The sequence below is a fragment of the Anopheles funestus genome, chromosome 3RL, assembly GCF_943734845.2.
Source record: "Anopheles funestus chromosome 3RL, idAnoFuneDA-416_04, whole genome shotgun sequence".
NCBI lineage: Eukaryota > Metazoa > Arthropoda > Insecta > Diptera > Culicidae > Anopheles > Anopheles funestus.
The window spans coordinates 9,399,099-9,423,675 of NC_064599.1; the positions used below are offsets into that span (position 1 = coordinate 9,399,099).

The 24,577-nt window shown below is 35.6% G+C and overlaps 1 protein-coding gene across 2 annotated transcripts; it reads right to left on the reverse strand.

The window, feature by feature from the left end:
* Positions 1–1,814: 1,814 nt before the first annotated feature.
* On the reverse strand, positions 1,815–22,300 carry LOC125768628 (flightin). Of its 2 annotated transcripts, XM_049436578.1 has the most exons (5): positions 22,172–22,300; positions 20,622–20,778; positions 3,497–3,649; positions 3,344–3,426; positions 1,815–2,086 (listed from the first exon to the last, which is right to left on the reverse strand). In XM_049436578.1, the coding sequence occupies exons 2-5, from the start codon at positions 20,738–20,740 to the stop codon at positions 2,031–2,033; spliced, it is 411 nt and encodes a 136-aa protein (XP_049292535.1). In that variant the 5' UTR covers positions 20,741–20,778; positions 22,172–22,300; the 3' UTR covers positions 1,815–2,030. The 2 variants fall into 2 exon arrangements, with proteins under 2 accessions (XP_049292535.1, XP_049292534.1); XM_049436577.1 differs by having other exon boundaries at positions 1,815–3,426.
* Positions 22,301–24,577: the final 2,277 nt, after the last annotated feature.

Sequence of the window (24,577 nt, forward strand, 5' to 3'; positions counted from 1 at the left end):
GAAGAAGTAAAGTGAAGCAAACATGGAAGAGAAAGTGTTGAGGGAGTTTGATCAATCTTTGTTCACAACAACACACGCCAGTACCCTCGGAGTCGGAGTTGTGAACCAAAACAGGCAAAACTTGAATTGGACATTATCTACCAGAACTTGCTCCAAGGACTTAGCTCACCAAAGTGATCAATTGAACAGGAGTTATATCTCCTTAAACAGGTTCTTTCTTTGTCTTTCTTTACATATTTATGACGGCTCTTCGCCATGTTATCCCCAGCGATCACCCTCAAGCTATTAATGCGTATTTATTTGTCATATGTTGAAGATCTTTGCATCACTGCCTATCGTCACTCTCGCATTCCTATCAACTGAAGTGATAGGTAAAGTAAACGAAAGAAGAGATGAATGAGTTTGATAGTAGCAGCCAATAGTATGAGTTCTGAGAAAACAGTCTGCAAGAATGTTTTTTTAATGATCCAATTCTGAGGGTACACATGGCAATGTGATTGTGTTTAGATTCATCAAAGCAAAAAATATTCGGCGAATATTCAGTGGTAGTGTCCCTTGTCCCTTTACTCGAAAACAATACACTCAACGGGCGGGTACAAAAAAAAGGCTTCGTAGAAAGGGACCTATTCCAAACAGACGGTCTGAGAACTGAGAGCGATGGAAAGAAAGAAAAACCGAATAGAGAAATGGATCGAAAACCGTTCCACAGCAAACACAATCGGCAAAATCGGCGCTGATGATTTGAACAGATCGACTATGTTAAACAATTTAACGGAGAAAATCAATAAAACTCATATAACGTGTTGGAAGATGAAAAAAAACAAACGAAAGATGTGCTTTAATTCTGGCGCATTGCCGCATTAAGTTTATTAGTTTTGTGTTAGAAATTAAGTAAGGAAACGTTTTCTTTTATGTTTTAAGTTTACACAAGTGCTGCCTACATCCTTCCGGGTCCTAGTGGTTCGTTGCTTGTCGCTTAAAGTGTTCGGCGAATGTTTAATCTTTTCGATTTCGGATTAAGTGCTTCCTCGAGCAGCTCTTGGTACGTTAAGCGATGTCCAGTAACGGTGGGCGCTGTTGCGTTGTGCGCGCGAAACGACGAACTGCCGATAAAGCTGTACTCTCCCAAGGATTTCAATCTACGCCGAAAACTGTCCATTTCAAGCGGATTGTTTGACGATCCACGCTGTTCGGGGATAATTCCATTCGAACGAATGTTTACGGCGTTTTTGGACGATTCCATAGCTGTGAGGTCAGTTGATTTGCTTGGACACTTGAGATACGCTGTTCACTGGTTCCACGCACGTGAAGAATTGAGTACGAGTTAGATCCAAGTGTCAGTATTTATAGCTAGAAACGGGTAGCCTGATGGTGGTTGCTTTACCCAAAAGTAAAGATTGCTTTGAAAATATTTTTCCAATGAAATAGTCGAACCGGCACAGTAGGCGGGTTCGTTTAGAATTAAAATTTTTGTACCTATTTTCCTGCTGTATTTTAAAAATCGGGGTAGAAAAGAATAGTTTGAACGTGTTTATGTTTGTGAATGTTGGGGTAAGGTAATGTTGTTTATACCTTGTCTTACGCTCATTAGAATTAGGTTACTATTGAAGGTCAAAACGAACGCTCGCCAGGTACGTCTAAATGTTTCCCTTACCTTTGCTATTTTTACCATAAGGAGCTGTTTTAATTCTGTTAATCAACGACAACTGTAACAAAACAATGGTTTACCTGCCTTAAGAACAGATTCAACAAGCTTCCACCTCATACCATTATTTCTAAACCGATCCAAATCTCAAAACAACAAATAGCCACAGTTTCAGAGTTACTTTCGTTTATTGAAATTCGTTTTTGAGGAGCGTTACGATGCTCGGTTCAATGGGTGCCAAAGGTGGTTTACTGGTCAAAGTGTTGTACAAATGGTGGACAAATCTGCTAATCTGCTCCCCCTTTACTTTTTGCTGTTCCGGCACGGACGGTAGCTTGTGAAAATGTGTGTTGACAATCCGGCCCGTACCATCTTCTAACCACGGTCACCAGCCTCGGTAAGTGGAGCTCAGATAGAGCCTTACCAGTGGTCGACTTTTCCCTACACACCAATCCAGGGCGCAGTGTAGAATAATTTTGTGGTGGGAAAATTAAAAAAGGAAAGGTTTTCAAAGTAAAACTATAGTTCATCGGACACCGCTGTTATTTGTTAGACAAACTCCAAAAAAATGGACTAACAAAGCTGCAAACTACAATAAAAAGCAATAATTACAAAGCAGATTTGAAAGAAAAAACAACATCTCAAGCTAGAGCTCGTGCAAACAGCACCAAACAAATGTTTGGGAGGATGGGAAAGCTTTTCCCACCCTAATATGGTTACGAGCCAGCGAGTGTTGCAATGGTTTGTCAGGTTTTTTACATTTTCGCGCGCATTAACTTACTTAGCCGTAAGGGAGGGAAACTAGTTGGAAGTGTGGGTGGAAGGAAAAATATAAATTTGATGAAATAGGTAAAACAAAAAGAAAGCTTTTTTGTTGAAATAAAAAATTCCAGCCTATCACACAACAAAACACACCTTAACACTGTAACCTATGCGTAACTATGGAGGCATTTAAAGCAAAGCAACCCTACCCTGTTCGATTGTTTTCTTGTTTCTTTTATTTTCTTGCTTTCGAGCAAGTGAAAAGGACGTGGGCTGCCTGTCGAACATTTTTCCAAGGGCTCTTGGCAGCGTTAACAGCAAACTTCGAAAGAGAACCTTGGAAAGGATCGTTGGGACGTGTGTCGAAATAGGTAAGGGGTGAAAGGGGAGGGAGGGGAGGTTGAAGGGCAAAAGTAAAGCAGGGAAAACGGGGGGACGTTTCGTTTTCGTTTCGAGTCTCTCTGTATTTGCTGTGCGTGTGTTAAGAACATGTTCGTTACGAAGGTTTTGATTATTTCTTCATTTTTTTTGTCTTTTTTCCATAATTATATGTGAGTTTGTTTTTTTTTGGTCGTTTTGTTTTTCTTCACAAAGTTTTATACAAAGTTTTAAAAACTGCAGTTCGTAAGCTAAACAAGCGGAAGCATTTTTATTGCGAGGGATGTTAATTTTTTTTTCATTAATAAAAAAGCACAAATTATCGGGAGAAAGTTTCTGAGGTTTTGCAGGACTTCCTCAGCATTTAATTAAGCTTTTTGCCAAGCGATTTTTGGGAAGTGTGGGTTTTTTTTGTTTTTTTTTTCTCTCGGTTTGATTTTTTTCTCTCTTCTTTTTAGTGCCAAAAAAAAGCAAAGGAAACGCATTTTTAGAGGATCTTGCGGTACTTTCTGTTAGTGTATGCCTTCGAGTGGCAGTTGTACGACTTGATCTGATTACTTAGCGTGTACATAAGCTTCTTGTCGTCCTTCTTGTGGCTGATGCTGGTGTAGCTGTACACATCGTTGATGTCACGTGGGGCGCTGGAATGGAACGCGAACAAGTCAACACGATCAAATATCGCCTTCGCCGATGTTGCAAGGGTTTACTCACTTCTTCTGGGTTCTCAGGACGCGTTCAGCCCAGGTCTGGGGACGAGGAATTTCCGACGCAACTCCTCGTGATCGCCGGTCCAGATAGTCGATGACGTCGTCGTAGTAGTTTACGCGATAGTCGTACATGTAATTGTATTGCAAGAATTGTGGGCTGTCGAGTAGAATACGAAAAAAACAACAAAAAAACTTTATTTTTATGTATCTGAAATTAATTATTTCAAATTTTTTTAAAATTTTTTGCAATATTGCATATATTGTTTTGGAATATTGCCGGTTGCATCTCGCTTGCTCATCGGTCGCTGGCGGAAAAATCAAACGGCTTTATTATTTTCTTCATTTAGAGCATTGTTTGAGAGAAAAGAAACTTATTTGAACCAATTGGCATTAAAATAAATCAATTTAATTTTTTTTGCAAAATTTCTCAAAAAAATCGTAAGGGGTAAGCCTTATGAAATTTTCGAGTTGAAATTTTTTTTGAATTTTTTTTGTTATGTTTTATCCTTTTCTGAATTTAAAGCATTATTTGAATGAAAAGAAACTTATTGCAACAAATTCGCATTTAAATATATCACATTTATAGATTTTGCTAAATTGTTCAAAAATGAGGAAAATTTTACATTTTCTCAAACAGGGTATGGAACTTGGTTCCTCGAATAACTTCCGACAAAGACATCTGAGAGCATGACCGTCCAAGAAGAAAATGTAGCCATTGGTGCCATCTATCGACCACAAGTTAAAGATTGGCGATCCGTTGGATACCGACCGAGTTATAGGCAAAACTTGGTGCAAAAATGAGCCTTAGGAGATTAGCAAATTTATTAAAAAAATTTATTTTTTTGATATTTTTCAGTCTTTTTTGATTTAAAGCATTATTTGAGTGAAAAGAAACTTATTTGAACCAATTGGCATTAAAAAAAATCATTTTAATTTTTTTTGCAAAATTTCTCAAAAAAATCGTAAGGGGTAAGCCTTATGAAATTTTCGAGTTGAAAATTTTTTAAAATTTTTTTTCTGATTTTTTATCCTTTTCTTAATTTAAAGCATTATTTGAGTGAAAATAAACTTATTGCAACAAACTCGCATTTAAATATATCACATTTATAGATTTTGCTAAATTGTTCAAAAATGAGGAAAATTTTACATTTTCTCAAACAGGGTAAGGAAATTGGTTTCTCGAATAACTTCCGACACAGACATCTCAGAGCATGGCCGTTCAAGAAGAAAATGTAGCCATTGGTGTCATCTATCGACCACAAGTTAAAGATTGGCGATCCGTTGGATACCGACCGAGTTATAAGCAAAATTTGGTGCGAAAATGAGGAAAATTTTACATTTTCTCAAACAGGGTATGGAACTTGGTTCCTCGAATAACTTCCGACACAGACATCTGAGAGCATGGCCGTCCAAGAAGAAAATGTAGCCATTGGTGCCATCTATCGACCACAAGTTAAAGATTGGCGATCCGTTGGATACCGACCGAGTTATAGGCAAAACTTGGTGCAAAAATGAGCCTTAGGAGATTAGAAAATTTATTAAAAAATTTTATTTTTTTGATATTTTTCAGTCTTTTTTGATTTAAAGCATTATTTGAGTGAAAAGAAACTTATTTAAACCAATTGGCATTAAAAAAAATCATTTTAATTTTTTTTGCAAAATTTCTCAAAAAAATCGTAAGGGGTAAGCCTTATGAAATTTTCGAGTTGAAAATTTTTTAAAAAATTTTTTCTGATTTTTTATCCTTTTCTTAATTTAAAGCATTATTTGAGTGAAAAGAAACTTATTGCAACAAACTCGCATTTAAATATATCACATTTATAGATTTTGCTAAATTGTTCAAAAGTGAGGAAAATTTTACATTTTCTCAAACAGGGTAAGGAACTTGGTTTCTCGAATAACTTCCGACACAGACATCTGAGAGCATGGCCGTCCAAGAAGAAAATGTAGCCATTGGTGTCATCTATCGACCACAAGTTAAAGATTGGCGATCCGTTGGATAACGACCGAGTTATAGGCAAAACTTGGTGCAAAAATGAGGAAAATTTTACATTTTCTCAAACAAGGTAAGGAACTTGGTTCCTCGAATAACTTCCGACAAAGACATCTGAGAGCATGACCGTCCAAGAAGAAAATGTAGCCATTGGTGCCATCTATCGACCACAAGTTAAAGATTGACAATCCGTTGGATACCGACAGACTTATAGGCAAAATTTGATGCAAAAATGAGCCTTAGGAGATTAGCAAATTTATTAAAAAAATATATTTTTTTGATATTTTTCAGTCTTTTTTGATTTAAAGCATTATTTGAGTGAAAAGAAACTTATTTGAACCAATTGGCATTAAAAAAAATCATTTTAATTTTTTTTGCAAAATTTCTCAAAAAAATCGTAAGGGGTAAGCCTTATGAAATTTTCGAGTTGAAAATTTTTTAAAAAATTTTTTCTGATTTTTTATCCTTTTCTTAATTTAAAGCATTATTTGAGTGAAAAGAAACTTATTGCAACAAACTCGCATTTAAATATATCACATTTATAGATTTTGCTAAATTGTTCAAAACTGAGGAAAATTTTAAATTTTCTCAAACAGGGTAAGGAACTTGGTTCCTCGAATAACTTCCGACACAGACATCTGAGAGCATGACCGTCCAAGAAGAAAATGTAGCCATTGGTGCCAGCTATCGACCACAAGTTAAAGATTGGCGATCCGTTGGATACCGACCGACTTAAAGGCAAAATTTGATGCAAAAATGAGGAAAATTTTACATTTTCTCAAACAGGGTAAGGAACTTGGTTCCTCGAATAACTTCCGACAAAGACATCTGAGAGCATGGCCGTCCAAGAAGAAAATGTAGCCATTGGTGCCATCTATCGACCACAAGTTAAAGATTGGCAATCCGTTGGATACCGACAGACTTATAGGCAAAATTTGATGCAAAAATGAGCCTTAGGAGATTAGCAAATTTATTAAAAAAATATATTTTTTTGATATTTTTCAGTCTTTTTTGATTTAAAGCATTATTTGAGTGAAAAGAAACTTATTTGAACCAATTGGCATTAAAAAAAATCATTTTAATTTTTTTTTGCAAAATTTCTCAAAAAAATCGTAAGGGGTAAGCCTTATGAAATTTTCGAGTTGAAAATTTTTTAAAATTTTTTTCTGATTTTTTATCCTTTTCTTAATTTAAAGCATTATTTGAGTGAAAAGAAACTTATTGCAACAAATTCGCATTTAAATATATCACATTTATAGATTTTGCTAAATTGTTCAAAAATGAGGAAAATTTTACATTTTCTCAAACAGGGTATGGAACTTGTTTCCTCGATTAACTTCCGACACAGACATCTGAGAGCATGACCGTCCAAGAAGAAAATGTAGCCATTGGTGTCATCTATCGACCACAAGTTAAAGATTGGCGATCCGTTGGATACCGACCGAGTTATAGGCAAAACTTGGTGCAAAAATGAGGAAAATTTTACATTTTCTCAAACAGGGTATGGAACTTGGTTCCTCGAATAACTTCCGACAAAGACATCTGAGAGCATGACCGTCCAAGAAGAAAATGTAGCCATTGGTGCCAGCTATCGACCACAAGTTAAAGATTGGCAATCCGTTGGATAACGACCGAGTTATAGGCAAAATTTGATGCAAAAATAAGCCTTAGGAGATTAGCAAATTTATTAAAAAAAATATATTTTTTTGATATTTTTCAGTCTTTTTTGATTTAAAGCATTATTTGAGTGAAAAGAAACTTATTTGAACCAATTGGCATTAAAAAAAATCATTTTAATTTTTTTTGCAAAATTTCTCAAAAAAATCGTAAGGGGTAAGCCTTATGAAATTTTCGAGTTGAAAATTTTTTAAAAATTTTTTTCTGATTTTTTATCCTTTTCTTAATTTAAAGCATTATTTGAGTGAAAAGAAACTATTGCAACAAACTCGCATTTAAATATATCACATTTATAGATTTTGCTAAATTGTTCAAAACTGAGGAAAATTTTACATTTTCTCAAACAGAGTAAGGAACTTGGTTTCTCGAATAACTTCCGACACAGACATCTGAGAGCATGGCCGTCCAAGAAGAAAATGTAGCCATTGGTGTCATCTATCGACCACAAGTTAAAGATTGGCGATCCGTTGGATAGCGACCGAGTTATAAGCAAAATTTGGTGCGAAAATGAGGAAAATTTTACATTTTCTCAAACAGGGTATGGAACTTGGTTCCTCGAATAACTTCCGACACAGACATCTGAGAGCATGGCCGTCCAAGAAGAAAATGTAGCCATTGGTGCCATCTAGTGACCACAAGTTAAAGATTGGCGATCCGTTGGATACCGTCCGAGTTATAGGCAAAACTTGGTGCAAAAATGAGCCTTAGGAGATTAGAAAATTTATTAAAAAATTTTATTTTTTTGATATTTTTCAGTCTTTTTTGATTTAAAGCATTATTTGAGTGAAAAGAAACTTATTTAAACCAATTGGCATTAAAAAAAATCATTTTAATTTTTTTTGCAAAATTTCTCAAAAAAATCGTAAGGGGTAAGCCTTATGAAATTTTCGAGTTGAAAATTTTTTAAAATTTTTTTTCTGATTTTTTATCCTTTTCTTAATTTAAAGCATTATTTGAGTGAAAAGAAACTTATTGCAACAAACTCGCATTTAAATATATCACATTTATAGATTTTGCTAAATTGTTCAAAACTGAGGAAAATTTTAAATTTTCTCAAACAGGGTAAGGAACTTGGTTCCTCGAATAACTTCCGACACAGACATCTGAGAGCATGACCGTCCAAGAAGAAAATGTAGCCATTGGTGCCAGCTATCGACCACAAGTTAAAGATTGGCGATCCGTTGGATACCGACCGACTTAAAGGCAAAATTTGATGCAAAAATGAGGAAAATTTTACATTTTCTCAAACAGGGTAAGGAACTTGGTTCCTCGAATAACTTCCGACAAAGACATCTGAGAGCATGACCGTCCAAGAAGAAAATGTAGCCATTGGTGCCATCTATCGACCACAAGTTAAAGATTGACAATCCGTTGGATACCGACAGACTTATAGGCAAAATTTGATGCAAAAATGAGCCTTAGGAGATTAGCAAATTTATTAAAAAAATATATTTTTTTGATATTTTTCAGTCTTTTTTGATTTAAAGCATTATTTGAGTGAAAAGAAACTTATTTGAACCAATTGGCATTAAAAAAAATCATTTTAATTTTTTTTGCAAAATTTCTCAAAAAAATCGTAAGGGGTAAGCCTTATGAAATTTTCGAGTTGAAAATTTTTTAAAAAATTTTTTCTGATTTTTTATCCTTTTCTTAATTTAAAGCATTATTTGAGTGAAAAGAAACTTATTGCAACAAACTCGCATTTAAATATATCACATTTATAGATTTTGCTAAATTGTTCAAAACTGAGGAAAATTTTAAATTTTCTCAAACAGGGTAAGGAACTTGGTTCCTCGAATAACTTCCGACACAGACATCTGAGAGCATGACCGTCCAAGAAGAAAATGTAGCCATTGGTGCCAGCTATCGACCACAAGTTAAAGATTGGCGATCCGTTGGATACCGACCGAGTTATAGGCAAAATTTGATGCAAAAATGAGGAAAATTTTACATTTTCTCAAACAGGGTAAGGAACTTGGTTCCTCGAATAACTTCCGACAAAGACATCTGAGAGCATGACCGTCCAAGAAGAAAATGTAGCCATTGGTGCCATCTATCGACCACAAGTTAAAGATTGGCAATTCGTTGGATACCGACAGACTTATAGGCAAAATTTGATGCAAAAATGAGCCTTAGGAGATTAGCAAATTTATTAAAAAAATATATTTTTTTGATATTTTTCAGTCTTTTTTGATTTAAAGCATTATTTGAGTGAAAAGAAACTTATTTGAACCAATTGGCATTAAAAAAAATCATTTTAATTTTTTTTTGCAAAATTTCTCAAAAAAATCGTAAGGGGTAAGCCTTATGAAATTTTCGAGTTGAAAATTTTTTAAAATTTTTTTTCTGATTTTTTATCCTTTTCTTAATTTAAAGCATTATTTGAGTGAAAAGAAACTTATTGCAACAAACTCGCATTTAAATATATCACATTTATAGATTTTGCTAAATTGTTCAAAACTGAGGAAAATTTTACATTTTCTCAAACAGAGTAAGGAACTTGGTTTCTCGAATAACTTCCGACACAGACATCTGAGAGCATGGCCGTCCAAGAAGAAAATGTAGCCATTGGTGTCATCTATCGACCACAAGTTAAAGATTGGCGATCCGTTGGATAGCGACCGAGTTATAAGCAAAATTTGGTGCGAAAATGAGGAAAATTTTACATTTTCTCAAACAGGGTATGGAACTTGGTTCCTCGAATAACTTCCGACAAAGACATCTGAGAGCATGACCGTCCAAGAAGAAAATGTAGCCATTGGTGCCAGCTATCGACCACAAGTTAAAGATTGGCGATCCGTTGGATACCGACCGAGTTATAGGCAAAATTTGATGCAAAAATGAGGAAAATTTTACATTTTCTCAAACAGGGTATGGAACTTGGTTCCTCGAATAACTTCCGACAAAGACATCTGAGAGCATGACCGTCCAAGAAGAAAATGTAGCCATTGGTGCCAGCTATCGACCACAAGTTAAAGATTGGCGATCCGTTGGATACCGACCGAGTTATAGGCAAAATTTGATGCAAAAATGAGGAAAATTTTACATTTTCTCAAACAGGGTAAGGAACTTGGTTCCTCGAATAACTTCCGACAAAGACATCTGAGAGCATGGCCGTCCAAGAAGAAAATGTAGCCATTGGTGTCATCTATCGACCACAAGTTAAAGATTGGCGATCCGTTGGATAGCGACCGAGTTATAAGCAAAATTTGGTGCGAAAATGAGGAAAATTTTACATTTTCTCAAACAGGGTATGGAACTTGGTTCCTCGAATAACTTCCGACAAAGACATCTGAGAGCATGACCGTCCAAGAAGAAAATGTAGCCATTGGTGCCAGCTATCGACCACAAGTTAAAGATTGGCGATCCGTTGGATACCGACCGAGTTATAGGCAAAATTTGATGCAAAAATGAGGAAAATTTTACATTTTCTCAAACAGGGTAAGGAACTTGGTTCCTCGAATAACTTCCGACAAAGACATCTGAGAGCATGACCGTCCAAGAAGAAAATGTAGCCATTGGTGCCATCTATCGACCACAAGTTAAAGATTGGCAATTCGTTGGATACCGACAGACTTATAGGCAAAATTTGATGCAAAAATGAGCCTTAGGAGATTAGCAAATTTATTAAAAAAATATATTTTTTTGATATTTTTCAGTCTTTTTTGATTTAAAGCATTATTTGAGTGAAAAGAAACTTATTTGAACCAATTGGCATTAAAAAAAATCATTTTAATTTTTTTTTGCAAAATTTCTCAAAAAAATCGTAAGGGGTAAGCCTTATGAAATTTTCGAGTTGAAAATTTTTTAAAATTTTTTTTCTGATTTTTTATCCTTTTCTTAATTTAAAGCATTATTTGAGTGAAAAGAAACTTATTGCAACAAACTCGCATTTAAATATATCACATTTATAGATTTTGCTAAATTGTTCAAAAATGAGGAAAATTTTACATTTTCTCAAACAGGGTAAGGAACTTGGTTTCTCGAATAACTTCCGACACAGACATCTGAGAGCATGGCCGTCCAAGAAGAAAATGTAGCCATTGGTGTCATCTATCGACCACAAGTTAAAGATTGGCGATCCGTTGGATAACGACCGAGTTATAGGCAAAACTTGGTGCAAAAATGAGGAAAATTTTACATTTTCTCAAACAGGGTATGGAACTTGGTTCCTCGAATAACTTCCGACACAGACATCTTAGAGCATGGCCGTCCAAGAAGAAAATGTAGCCATTGGTGCCAGCTATTGACCACAAGTTAAAGATTGGCGATCCGTTGGATACCGACCGACTTATAGGCAAAATTTGATGCAAAAATAAGCCTTAGGAGATTAGCAAATTTATTAAAAAAATATATTTTTTTGATATTTTTCAGTCTTTTTTGATTTAAAGCATTATTTGAGTGAAAAGAAACTTATTTGAACCAATTGGCATTAAAAAAAATCATTTTAATTTTTTTTGCAAAATTTCTCAAAAAAATCGTAAGGGGTAAGCCTTATGAAATTTTCGAGTTGAAAATTTTTTAAAATTTTTTTTCTGATTTTTTATCCTTTTCTTAATTTAAAGCATTATTTGAGTGAAAAGAAACTTATTGCAACAAATTCGCATTTAAATATATCACATTTATAGATTTTGCTAAATTGTTCAAAAATGAGGAAAATTTTACATTTTCTCAAACAGGGTAAGGAACTTGGTTTCTCGAATAACTTCCGACACAGACATCTCAGAGCATGGCCGTCCAAGAAGAAAATGTAGCCATTGGTGTCATCTATCGACCACAAGTTAAAGATTGGCGATCCGTTGCATAACGACCGAGTTATAGGCAAAACTTGGTGCAAAAATGAGGAAAATTTTACATTTTCTCAAACAGGGTAAGGAACTTGGTTCCTCGAATAACTTCCGACAAAGACATCTGAGAGCATGACCGTCCAAGAAGAAAATGTAGCCATTGGTGCCATCTATCGACCACAAGTTAAAGATTGGCAATCCGTTGGATACCGACAGACTTATAGGCAAAATTTGATGCAAAAATAAGCCTTAGGAGATTAGCAAATTTATAAAAAAAATATATTTTTTTGATATTTTTCAGTCTTTTTTGATTTAAAGCATTATTTGAGTGAAAAGAAACTTATTTGAACCAATTGGCATTAAAAAAAATCATTTTAATTTTTTTTGCAAAATTTCTCAAAAAAATCGTAAGGGGTAAGCCTTATGAAATTTTCGAGTTGAAAATTTTTTAAAATTTTTTTTCTGATTTTTTATCCTTTTCTTAATTTAAAGCATTATTTGAGTGAAAAGAAACTTATTGCAACAAACTCGCATTTAAATATATCACATTTATAGATTTTGCTAAATTGTTCAAAACTGAGGAAAATTTTACATTTTCTCAAACAGAGTAAGGAACTTGGTTTCTCGAATAACTTCCGAAACAGACATCTCAGAGCATGGCCGTCCAAGAAGAAAATGTAGCCATTGGTGTCATCTATCGACCACAAGTTAAAGATTGGCGATCCGTTGGATAACGACCGAGTTATAGGCAAAACTTGGTGCAAAAATGAGGAAAATTTTACATTTTCTCAAACAGGGTATGGAACTTGGTTCCTCGAATAACTTCCGACACAGACATCTGAGAGCATGGCCGTCCAAGAAGAAAATGTAGCCATTGGTGTCATCTATCGACCACAAGTTAAAGATTGACGATCCGTTGGATAGCGACCGAGTTATAAGCAAAATTTGGTGCGAAAATGAGGAAAATTTTACATTTTCTCAAACAGGGTATGGAACTTGGTTCCTCGAATAACTTCCGACACAGACATCTCAGAGCATGACCGTCCAAGAAGAAAATGTAGCCATTGGTGCCAGCTATCGACCACAAGTTAAAGATTGGCGATCCGTTGGATACCGACCGAGTTATAGGAAAAATTTGATGCAAAAATGAGGAAAATTTTACATTTTCTCAAACAGGGTAAGGAACTTGGTTCCTCGAATAACTTCCGACAAAGACATCTGAGAGCATGGCCGTCCAAGAAGGAAATGTAGCCATTGGTGCCAGCTATTGACCACAAGTTAAAGATTGGCGATCCGTTGGATACCGACCGACTTATAGGCAAAATTTGATGCAAAAATAAGCCTTAGGAGATTAGCAAATTTATTAAAAAAATATATTTTTTTGATATTTTTCAGTCTTTTTTGATTTAAAGCATTATTTGAGTGAAAAGAAACTTATTTGAACCAATTGGCATTAAAAAAAATCATTTTAATTTTTTTTGCAAAATTTCTCAAAAAAATCGTAAGGGGTAAGCCTTATGAAATTTTCGAGTTGAAAATTTTTTAAAATTTTTTTTCTGATTTTTTATCCTTTTCTTAATTTAAAGCATTATTTGAGTGAAAAGAAACTTATTGCAACAAACTCGCATTTAAATATATCACATTTATAGATTTTGCTAAATTGTTCAAAAATGAGGAAAATTTTACATTTTCTCAAACAGGGTAAGGAACTTGGTTTCTCGAATAACTTCCGACACAGACATCTCAGAGCATGGCCGTCCAAGAAGAAAATGTAGCCATTGGTGTCATCTATCGACCACAAGTTAAAGATTGGCGATCCGTTGGATAACGACCGAGTTATAGGCAAAACTTGGTGCAAAAATGAGGAAAATTTTACATTTTCTCAAACAGGGTATGGAACTTGGTTCCTCGAATAATTTCCGACACAGACATCTTAGAGCATGGCCGTCCAAGAAGAAAAGGTAGCCATTGGTGCCAGCTATTGACCACAAGTTAAAGATTGGCGATCCGTTGGATACCGACAGACTTATAGGCAAAATTTGATGCAAAAATAAGCCTTAGGAGATTAGCAAATTTATTAAAAAAATATATTTTTTTGATATTTTTCAGTCTTTTTTGATTTAAAGCATTATTTGAGTGAAAAGAAACTTATTTGAACCAATTGGCATTAAAAAAAATCATTTTAATTTTTTTTGCAAAATTTCTCAAAAAAATCGTAAGGGGTAAGCCTTATGAAATTTTCGAGTTGAAAATTTTTTAAAATTTTTTTTCTGATTTTTTATCCTTTTCTTAATTTAAAGCATTATTTGAGTGAAAAGAAACTTATTGCAACAAACTCGCATTTAAATATATCACATTTATAGATTTTGCTAAATTGTTCAAAAATGAGGAAAATTTTACATTTTCTCAAACAGGGTATGGAACTTGGTTCCTCGAATAACTTCCGACACAGACATCTTAGAGCATGGCCGTCCAAGAAGAAAATGTAGCCATTGGTGCCAGCTATTGACCACAAGTTAAAGATTGGCGATCCGTTGGATACCGACCGACTTATAGGCAAAATTTGATGCAAAAATAAGCCTTAGGAGATTAGCAAATTTATTAAAAAAATATATTTTTTTGATATTTTTCAGTCTTTTTTGATTTAAAGCATTATTTGAGTGAAAAGAAACTTATTTGAACCAATTGGCATTAAAAAAAATCATTTTAATTTTTTTTGCAAAATTTCTCAAAAAAATCGTAAGGGGTAAGCCTTATGAAATTTTCGAGTTGAAAATTTTTTAAAAATTTATTTCTGATTTTCTATCCTTTTCTTAATTTAAAGCATTATTTGAGTGAAAAGAAACTTATTGCAACAAATTCGCATTTAAATATATCACATTTATAGATTTTGCTAAATTGTTCAAAAATGAGGAAAATTTTACATTTTCTCAAACAGGGTAAGGAACTTGGTTTCTCGAATAACTTCCGACACAGACATCTCAGAGCATGGCCGTCCAAGAAGAAAATGTAGCCATTGGTGTCATCTATCGACCACAAGTTAAAGATTGGCGATCCGTTGCATAACGACCGAGTTATAGGCAAAACTTGGTGCAAAAATGAGGAAAATTTTACATTTTCTCAAACAGGGTAAGGAACTTGGTTCCTCGAATAACTTCCGACAAAGACATCTGAGAGCATGACCGTCCAAGAAGAAAATGTAGCCATTGGTGCCATCTATCGACCACAAGTTAAAGATTGGCAATCCGTTGGATACCGACAGACTTATAGGCAAAATTTGATGCAAAAATAAGCCTTAGGAGATTAGCAAATTTATAAAAAAAATATATTTTTTTGATATTTTTCAGTCTTTTTTGATTTAAAGCATTATTTGAGTGAAAAGAAACTTATTTGAACCAATTGGCATTAAAAAAAATCATTTTAATTTTTTTTGCAAAATTTCTCAAAAAAATCGTAAGGGGTAAGCCTTATGAAATTTTCGAGTTGAAAATTTTTTAAAATTTTTTTTCTGATTTTTTATCCTTTTCTTAATTTAAAGCATTATTTGAGTGAAAAGAAACTTATTGCAACAAACTCGCATTTAAATATATCACATTTATAGATTTTGCTAAATTGTTCAAAACTGAGGAAAATTTTACATTTTCTCAAACAGAGTAAGGAACTTGGTTTCTCGAATAACTTCCGAAACAGACATCTCAGAGCATGGCCGTCCAAGAAGAAAATGTAGCCATTGGTGTCATCTATCGACCACAAGTTAAAGATTGGCGATCCGTTGGATAACGACCGAGTTATAGGCAAAACTTGGTGCAAAAATGAGGAAAATTTTACATTTTCTCAAACAGGGTATGGAACTTGGTTCCTCGAATAACTTCCGACACAGACATCTCAGAGCATGGCCGTCCAAGAAGAAAATGTAGCCATTGGTGTCATCTATCGACCACAAGTTAAAGATTGGCGATCCGTTGGATAGCGACCGAGTTATAAGCAAAATTTGGTGCGAAAATGAGGAAAATTTTACATTTTCTCAAACAGGGTATGGAACTTGGTTCCTCGAATAACTTCCGACACAGACATCTCAGAGCATGACCGTCCAAGAAGAAAATGTAGCCATTGGTGCCAGCTATCGACCACAAGTTAAAGATTGGCGATCCGTTGGATACCGACCGAGTTATAGGAAAAATTTGATGCAAAAATGAGGAAAATTTTACATTTTCTCAAACAGGGTAAGGAACTTGGTTCCTCGAATAACTTCCGACAAAGACATCTGAGAGCATGGCCGTCCAAGAAGGAAATGTAGCCATTGGTGCCAGCTATTGACCACAAGTTAAAGATTGGCGATCCGTTGGATAACGACCGAGTTATAGGCAAAACTTGGTGCAAAAATGAGGAAAATTTTACATTTTCTCAAACAGGGTATGGAACTTGGTTCCTCGAATAACTTCCGACACAGACATCTCAGAGCATGACCGTCCAAGAAGAAAATGTAGCCATTGGTGCCAGCTATCGACCACAAGTTAAAGATTGGCGATCCGTTGGATACCGACCGAGTTATAGGAAAAATTTGATGCAAAAATGAGGAAAATTTTACATTTTCTCAAACAGGGTAAGGAACTTGGTTCCTCGAATAACTTCCGACAAAGACATCTGAGAGCATGGCCGTCCAAGAAGAAAATGTAGCCATTGGTGCCATCTATCGACCACAAGTTAAAGATTGGCAATCCGTTGGATACCGACAGACTTATAGGCAAAATTTGATGCAAAAATGAGCCTTAGGAGATTAGCAAATCTATTAAAAAAATATATTTTTTTGATATTTTTCAGTCTTTTTTGATTTAAAGCATTATTTGAGTGAAAAGAAACTTATTTGAACCAATTGGCATTAAAAAAAATCATTTTAATTTTTTTTTGCAAAATTTCTCAAAAAAATCGTAAGGGGTAAGCCTTATGAAATTTTCGAGTTGAAAATTTTTTAAAATTTTTTTTCTGATTTTTTATCCTTTTCTTAATTTAAAGCATTATTTGAGTGAAAAGAAACTTATTGCAACAAACTCGCATTTAAATATATCACATTTATAGATTTTGCTAAATTGTTCAAAACTGAGGAAAATTTTACATTTTCTCAAACAGGGTAAGGAACTTGGTTTCTCGAATAACTTCCGACACAGACATCTGAGAGCATGGCCGTCCAAGAAGAAAATGTAGCCATTGGTGTCATCTATCGACCACAAGTTAAAGATTGGCGATCCGTTGGATAACGACCGAGTTATAGGCAAAACTTGGTGCAAAAATGAGGAAAATTTTACATTTTCTCAAACAGGGTATGGAACTTGGTTCCTCGAATAACTTCCGACACAGACATCTCAGAGCATGGCCGTCCAAGAAGGAAATGTAGCCATTGGTGCCAGCTATTGACCACAAGTTAAAGATTGGCGATCCGTTGGATACCGACCGACTTATAGGCAAAATTTGATGCAAAAATAAGCCTTAGGAGATTAGCAAATTTATTAAAAAAATATATTTTTTTGATATTTTTCAGTCTTTTTTGATTTAAAGCATTATTTGAGTGAAAAGAAACTTATTTGAACCAATTGGCATTAAAAAAAATCATTTTAATTTTTTTTGCAAAATTTCTCAAAAAAATCGTAAGGGGTAAGCCTTATGAAATTTTCGAGTTGAAAATTTTTTAAAATTTTTTTTCTGATTTTTTATCCTTTTCTTAATTTAAAGCATTATTTGAGTGAAAAGAAACTTATTGCAACAAACTCGCATTTAAATATATCACATTTATAGATTTTGCTAAATTGTTCAAAAATGAGGAAAATTTTACATTTTCTCAAACAGGGTAAGGAACTTGGTTTCTCGAATAACTTCCGACACAGACATCTCAGAGCATGGCCGTCCAAGAAGAAAATGTAGCCATTGGTGTCATCTATCGACCACAAGTTAAAGATTGGCGATCCGTTGGATAACGACCGAGTTATAGGCAAAACTTGGTGCAAAAATGAGGAAAATTTTACATTTTCTCAAACAGGGTATGGAACTTGGTTCCTCGAATAACTTCCGACACAGACATCTTAGAGCATGGCCGTCCAAGAAGAAAATGTAGCCATTGGTGCCAGCTATTGACCACAAGTTAAAGATTGGCGATCCGTTGGATACCGACAGACTTATAGGCAAAATTTGATGCAAAAATAAGCCTTAGGAGATTAGCAAATTTATTAAAAAAATATATTTTTTTGATATTTTTCAGTCTTTTTTGATTTAAAGCATTATTTGAGTGAAAAGAAACTTATTTGAACCAATTGGCATTAAAAAAAATCATTTTAATTTTTTTTGCAAAATTTCTCAAAAAAATCGTAAGGGGTAAGCCTTATGAAATTTTCGAGTTGAAAATTTTTTAAAATTTTTTTTCTGATTTTTTATCCTTTTCTTAATTTAAAGCATTATTTGAGTGAAAAGAAACTTATTGCAACAAACTCGCATTTAAATATATCACATTTATAGATTTTGCTAAATTGTTCAAAAATGAGGAAAATTTTACATTTTCTCAAACAGGGTATGGAACTTGGTTCCTCGAATAACTTCCGACACAGACATCTTAGAGCATGGCCGTCCAAGAAGAAAATGTAGCCATTGGTGCCAGCTATTGACCACAAGTTAAAGATTGGCGATCCGTTGGATACCGACCGACTTATAGGCAAAATTTGATGCAAAAATAAGCCTTAGGAGATTAGCAAATTTATTAAAAAAATATATTTTTTTGATATTTTTCAGTCTTTTTTGATTTAAAGCATTATTTGAGTGAAAAGAAACTTATTTGAACCAATTGGCATTAAAAAAAATCATTTTAATTTTTTTTGCAAAATTTCTCAAAAAAATCGTAAGGGGTAAGCCTTATGAAATTTTCGAGTTGAAAATTTTTTAAAAATTTATTTCTGATTTTCTATCCTTTTCTTAATTTAAAGCATTATTTGAGTGAAAAGAAACTTATTGCAACAAATTCGCATTTAAATATATCACATTTATAGATTTTGCTAAATTGTTCAAAAATGAGGAAAATTTTACATTTTCTCAAACAGGGTAAGGAACTTGGTTTCTCGAATAACTTCCGACACAGACATCTCAGAGCATGGCCGTCCAAGAAGAAAATGTAGCCATTGGTGTCATCTATCGACCACAAGTTAAAGATTGGCAATCCGTTGGATACCGACAGACTTATAGGCAAAATTTGATGCAAAAATGAGCCTTAGGAGATTAGCAAATCTATTAAAAAAATATATTTTTTTGATATTTTTCAGTCTTTTTTTATTTAAAGCATTATTTGAGTGAAAAGAAACTTATTTGAACCAATTGGCATTAAAAAAAATCATTTTAATTTTTTTTGCAAAATTTCTCAAAAAAATCGTAAGGGGTAAGCCTTATGAAATTTTCGAGTTGAAAATTTTTTAAAATTTTTTTTCTGATTTTTTATCCTTTTCTTAATTTAAAGCATTATTTGAGTGAAAAGAAACTTATTGCAACAAACTCGCATTTAAATATATCACATTTATAGATTTTGCTAAATTGTTCAAAACTGAGGAAAATTTTACATTTTCTCAAACAGGGTAAGGAACTTGGTTTCTCGAATAACTTCCGACACAGACATCTCAGAGCATGGCCGTCCAAGAAGAAAATGTAGCCATTGGTGCCATCTATCGACCACAAGTTAAAGATTGGCGATCCGTTGGATACCGACCGAGTTATAAGCAAAACTTGTTGCAAAAATGAGGAAAATTTTACATTTTCTCAAACAGGGTATGGAACTTGGTTCCTCGAATAACTTCCGACACAGATATCTCAGAGCATGGTCATCCAAGAAGAAAATGTAGCCATTGGTGTCATTATTCGAGTGAAAAGAAGTTCGTTTAAACAAATTCACGTTAAAATACATCAATTTATAAATTTTGCTAAATTGCCCAAAAAAATGCTATGGCTTGTTGCATCCAACGGTGGGGATAAAACTTACTGCTCTCCTCTAGCACCCATTCTAGAATATCGTATAGCTGTTCTTTTCTCGCATGTTATCATTGATAGTAACTCGAGATGCTTTACTATTGGTCGAATGGATTGCGAGAGATGAGAGCCCCTTCATCGCATACTCTCATACTATCGATCACCAATACTATATCATCTTCAGCTAGCGTGAGTGAGCGTTGCCTCCTCCGTTGGATGCTCTCTTGGTGTCGAAAAGTCGTTTTGGATTTTGTCGCTTCCATCTCGCTTGCGGCAAAATCGAACGGTGGTTTATGTTACCTGTTTTGTGGGATGTTCTCTTGTTATTTTGGATGATAAAATTGGCCATTTCCTGAGGATTGTGTTGCGTGTGCGTTACATAAATATAGTAACGATTGCTTTTATTGTTGATAAAAAGTGTTGTTTAAGATATATATATTTTTTAAAAAGTAAATACTTGTTGTACAACCTTCAATCTTGATAAAAGATGGAATAGATGTACGTTTTTTCGTCCTGGTGATATAAACTGACGAAGAAATCTTCCTGAATTATCCAACCGGAAATACTCTATCGATCAGTCGCTTGCCACTCAGTGTGATATAGGTAGCATAGAAACAGTTAAATATCAAATTGTTAAACTTTTTCTTAATTTTAGCAACTATAAACTTCTTGCCACTTACCGAACCCAGTGCTTGTACAGCGGCATCTTGCGACGGTTGAAGTCATCGACGATGTTCAGCGGCTTTGCGCCCGGTTTGTTCTTCACAATGACGCCAGTGGATGCAGCACCATCATCCATGGTTAGGCCGGTTTATTTGATACTGGAAGTAAGCGTACCTGCGGGATAAAGGAATGTTCTATAAGTTTGTATTGTATGGCATTCATTAGCGTCAAACTATAGGACAATTTTCACGATCATCCCCTGATTGTTCGCGAATGATTTTTATTCGCTTTTACACCACGGCCACTTTTGCGGTAAACAACACATGCAAACAAAATGCAAGGCTTCTAATGTCGGTGATTAAAATTAGACATTATTTGTAATTGCGTGCCTGTTGCATGGTTGCGCCACAGCCCGAGTGCACTTTTCACTCATTTTGGCATCTTTTATCCCTCCCCGATAGCGCAACAGTGCAACGATCGATTTGATGCGAATGAAAACCGCACTCGGTCTTGGTCGGCATTTGCCCGAAACCAACAACGGTGGCGGGTTTTGTTCTTTTTGGGTTGGAACAAACACATTTTTCTTCTCGTCTCGGCTTCTGGATTGACTCAGCATCTGGTGACATTTCGACGTCCCGTCTCATGCGATGGGTTTCTGTTACGATCAAGTAGGCGGAAGTCGCCCGACTGACATTGCAGCTGTCAAAGGGTTCAAAGAGCGGTTGAAAAGATACCGACCATGATGAGGATGATGATTTGTGGCGATGATCGTGACACTTTGTGCCTGACGGCTTTTCAGTCGGTCCCCCGTTTTTGGCTAGAGATGAGTTTGACGAATGATTTATGTGAAATGGCGTTGATGGGAGGTGTATTATCTGTTGGCACTACCCCGAAACATTGACGGTTACTTTGTGCCTTACAAATGTAACAAACCACAGTTAAAAATGAGAATTATTTATCATCTCTCGGACTAAAGATGATCTAAAGAAGCAACATGTACAATTTAAATTCTTCCCGCCAATCGACCTAGAAACACTGTCCGTTCATCGATCGATGCGGGGTAATTAATTTCCCTTGCCCCCCTTTGCAAGCACTTTGAGCATGTGCTAACGAGGCCAATTTATTTGCCGCTTTGAAGAGAATAATAAATTATCTTCACGCTAGTCGATAAAGGCCACTGATATTCGCACACATACACCTCCCAAACATACATTCGATTGAGAAAACACGGGAACAAACAAACAAATTTTCTCGCAATAAGAAGAAAAGGAAAAAAACGTTGGAAAAGCATTGAAAAGTTGCCAGCTAAGTTAAATTCCAAAGTGTTTACGAAAAATAATGTATCGTCTGCTGTAAATCGCAGCACATTGTAGAGCTACGTTTAATGTTTAACTTCGCTTTACACATTATCACCGAAATTTATAAAGTCCTTCAAATTCGATTCACCAAACAAAAATCTGATCGATTTACAATAACACTAAACAGCTGCAAAACACCCGGCCGTAGATAGTAACACCTTGATCAGAAGCAATTACAAAAAAAAAACTCACTAACGCACGCACCGTACCTTTGAAAATTGACTTGTTAATCCGGTGGAATGAACAGAGAGACTGACTGCTTCCCGCAACCGGACGGTATCGAAATCGACACGTTGTCGAGCGCGCTTCAAACATTCGGGTCACCCGTTTTCTCCCTCGTTCCGATTGCGCCGCCATGTTGTGTAGGGCACCAAGAGCAACAAGAAAAAAAAACATCTCACACAAACCTCTATTCCTCTATTAGATCCGCCAACGGAGCATCTCTCGAAAGCTCGTTCGGTTTGGCACGAACGAAGATCATCCACCGAACCGATGGATGAGTGAATTGGATCGTAGTGGAAGAGAAAAACAAGAAGCACAGGTACAAAAGGGGGGTTTTTGGGGGGATGAGGGACATTTTCGCACGTTCGAGTAGAAACACCTTTTTGTCCACCGTTTGGGAGGATCTGTCAATGGGTATCGCGCGCGCCATAAAAGCAAATTTCCGCGCACAGATCGGAAACAAAACCCCGATACCGGTACCCGGTGTGTGGCCCTTTTCATCGACGGAAGTGTGCAATCGTAAAATCGAACAGTGGGAAAACGTTTACCGATTTATTTTAAAGTCCCAATTTCTATTCAATAAATTTCCTTTTTTACTTCAATAATATTTAACCAACAGGAAAATATTCGATTGTTCTCCAAATTCACCATTTTTACGTTGAATCATCCCTCAAAGTCTGATATTCTTCTTTTCTTGTATTTAATATCCTAATAGCAATCGTTAACAAACTCCTGAAAGTATGCAATCCCCTGTCAACGGAGACAAAAAAGCTGCAATCAAATATTAAAGGGTCATTTTACCCGTGTTATACACTGATGTCTGTAGATTTAGAAAAAGTTTGCCAGCCAAAGACAAATACAGGACATCACAAGACGGAAAAATTTCTGGCTTGTTTGCTACCAAGGAATTTACATTTTGAGTCACTCATTAGGCATCATTTTTTTTCGCTTTTTAATTGCATTTTTACCAACCAAAAGAAACAAACGAGACTCAAATCGTTTCCTTATTGTTCGCAAACGGTGGCTAATTAGCACCGGGTTGCGAAAATTCAACAAATAGCGATAAATTGTTTATATCGCCGAAAACCCAACTAGCCAACCCACGCTCATTGTCCCATGCTGTGATGCATCCACGGTTGGGTACACCTCATGTCGCTTGCCGTAACCATTTGGCCCGATCTATCATCGTCGAATCCGGTAGTCCGGCCGATCATCCGACTCATACGGTCGACCGCTCTCATCATCACGCACTACAAAGCACCAAGTCGGATGATGATATAAGCGACGGGATTATTCAAAGAATTCACATCAAGATTTGCGTACCTCGGCCCGGCGTATGGAACGGAACGGAGACGCGGTAAAACTATCCTTCTCGAAACGATTGCACCGGTTTTGCAGCTGGCCCATAAACACACATTGCTGGGGTTGCATTTGTTGGCCCGCAAGTCGTGAGGTAAAATTAACTGGTCTTATTTTTACCGGTCTTGCCTGTTTTTTTTATTTCGGCTGTGGTTCGCGTTATTCTTTTACCCGAAATCCGGCGCGCACACAGTTTCGGTTTGCGCACGCCAAATTCCGACCGAATGTCGACGTCGGTCGTGGTGCATATTCATGCATGTTGGGTTCGGTTGGCCCTATCGGCCGCCAGGCTTTACGAAAGCCCTCTGCCCTGTGTCCGAGGACATGGGCCGAAACTGTGAGGACAAAGGTGCTTTCACCGCGAATGTGAAGGTGGTTGAAACGATTGTTTTTTTTTTGTGTGATTGTTTAACGATGTTTATTTTTGGGGAAAGTGGATGTCGAAAGAAAATTGATTGTCCGATGCGCTGTGTGACTTTTTTATCATCAAAAATGTATAGATGGATTAGCTGACTTAATGCGATGTGAAAATGCGATGATCGGCTGGCCATAATGAGTGAAAGACCAGGCGTCTCCATCGCGGGGAGTGAAAGACCAGGCGTCTCCATCGCAGGGAGGAATTTTTAATAAAATAATTTTATCAATAAAAAACTAAAAGCAAAATAGCAACCTTCAAGCTGAATATAGTAAAATTATATTGCTCTTTCTTCTTTATTAATTTCATCGCAAAAATACGAGCTTCGTTGGCATAGCAAACAGAGCAGCAGTGTTAAGAGAACACTCCGCAGAACCATTTTCACAACACAAAACCATATTTCTGCTGTCAAAACAAATGCAAAACATTTTCCAATAACATCTCACGCACAGCTCTATACCGTGCATTAGTCACCGGAAATTATTCGCACACACTGGGTCTGTCAGCTGTGCCGTAGCGTTGTAGCCCTAAAAGCGTACCATCGATTGTTTCGCTTTACTTTCGTACAGCACCACTTAAAGGTGACGCAAAAATGTCCTATTTTTGGAGGACACTGGCC

What these genes read in the sequence shown, in the direction of transcription:
- LOC125768628 (XM_049436577.1), bottom strand. Translation starts at nt 20,740, where the DNA reads ATGGATGATGGTGCTGCATCCACTGGCGTCATTGTGAAGAACAAACCG. An exon ending in CTGTACAAGCACTGGGTTCG is followed by an intron (nt 3,650 to 20,621) that starts GTAAGTGGCAAG and finishes TCTACTCGACAG; the next exon opens with CCCACAATTCTTGCAATACA. An exon ending in GTCCTGAGAACCCAGAAGAA is followed by an intron (nt 3,427 to 3,496) that starts GTGAGTAAACCC and finishes GTTCCATTCCAG; the next exon opens with CGCCCCACGTGACATCAACG.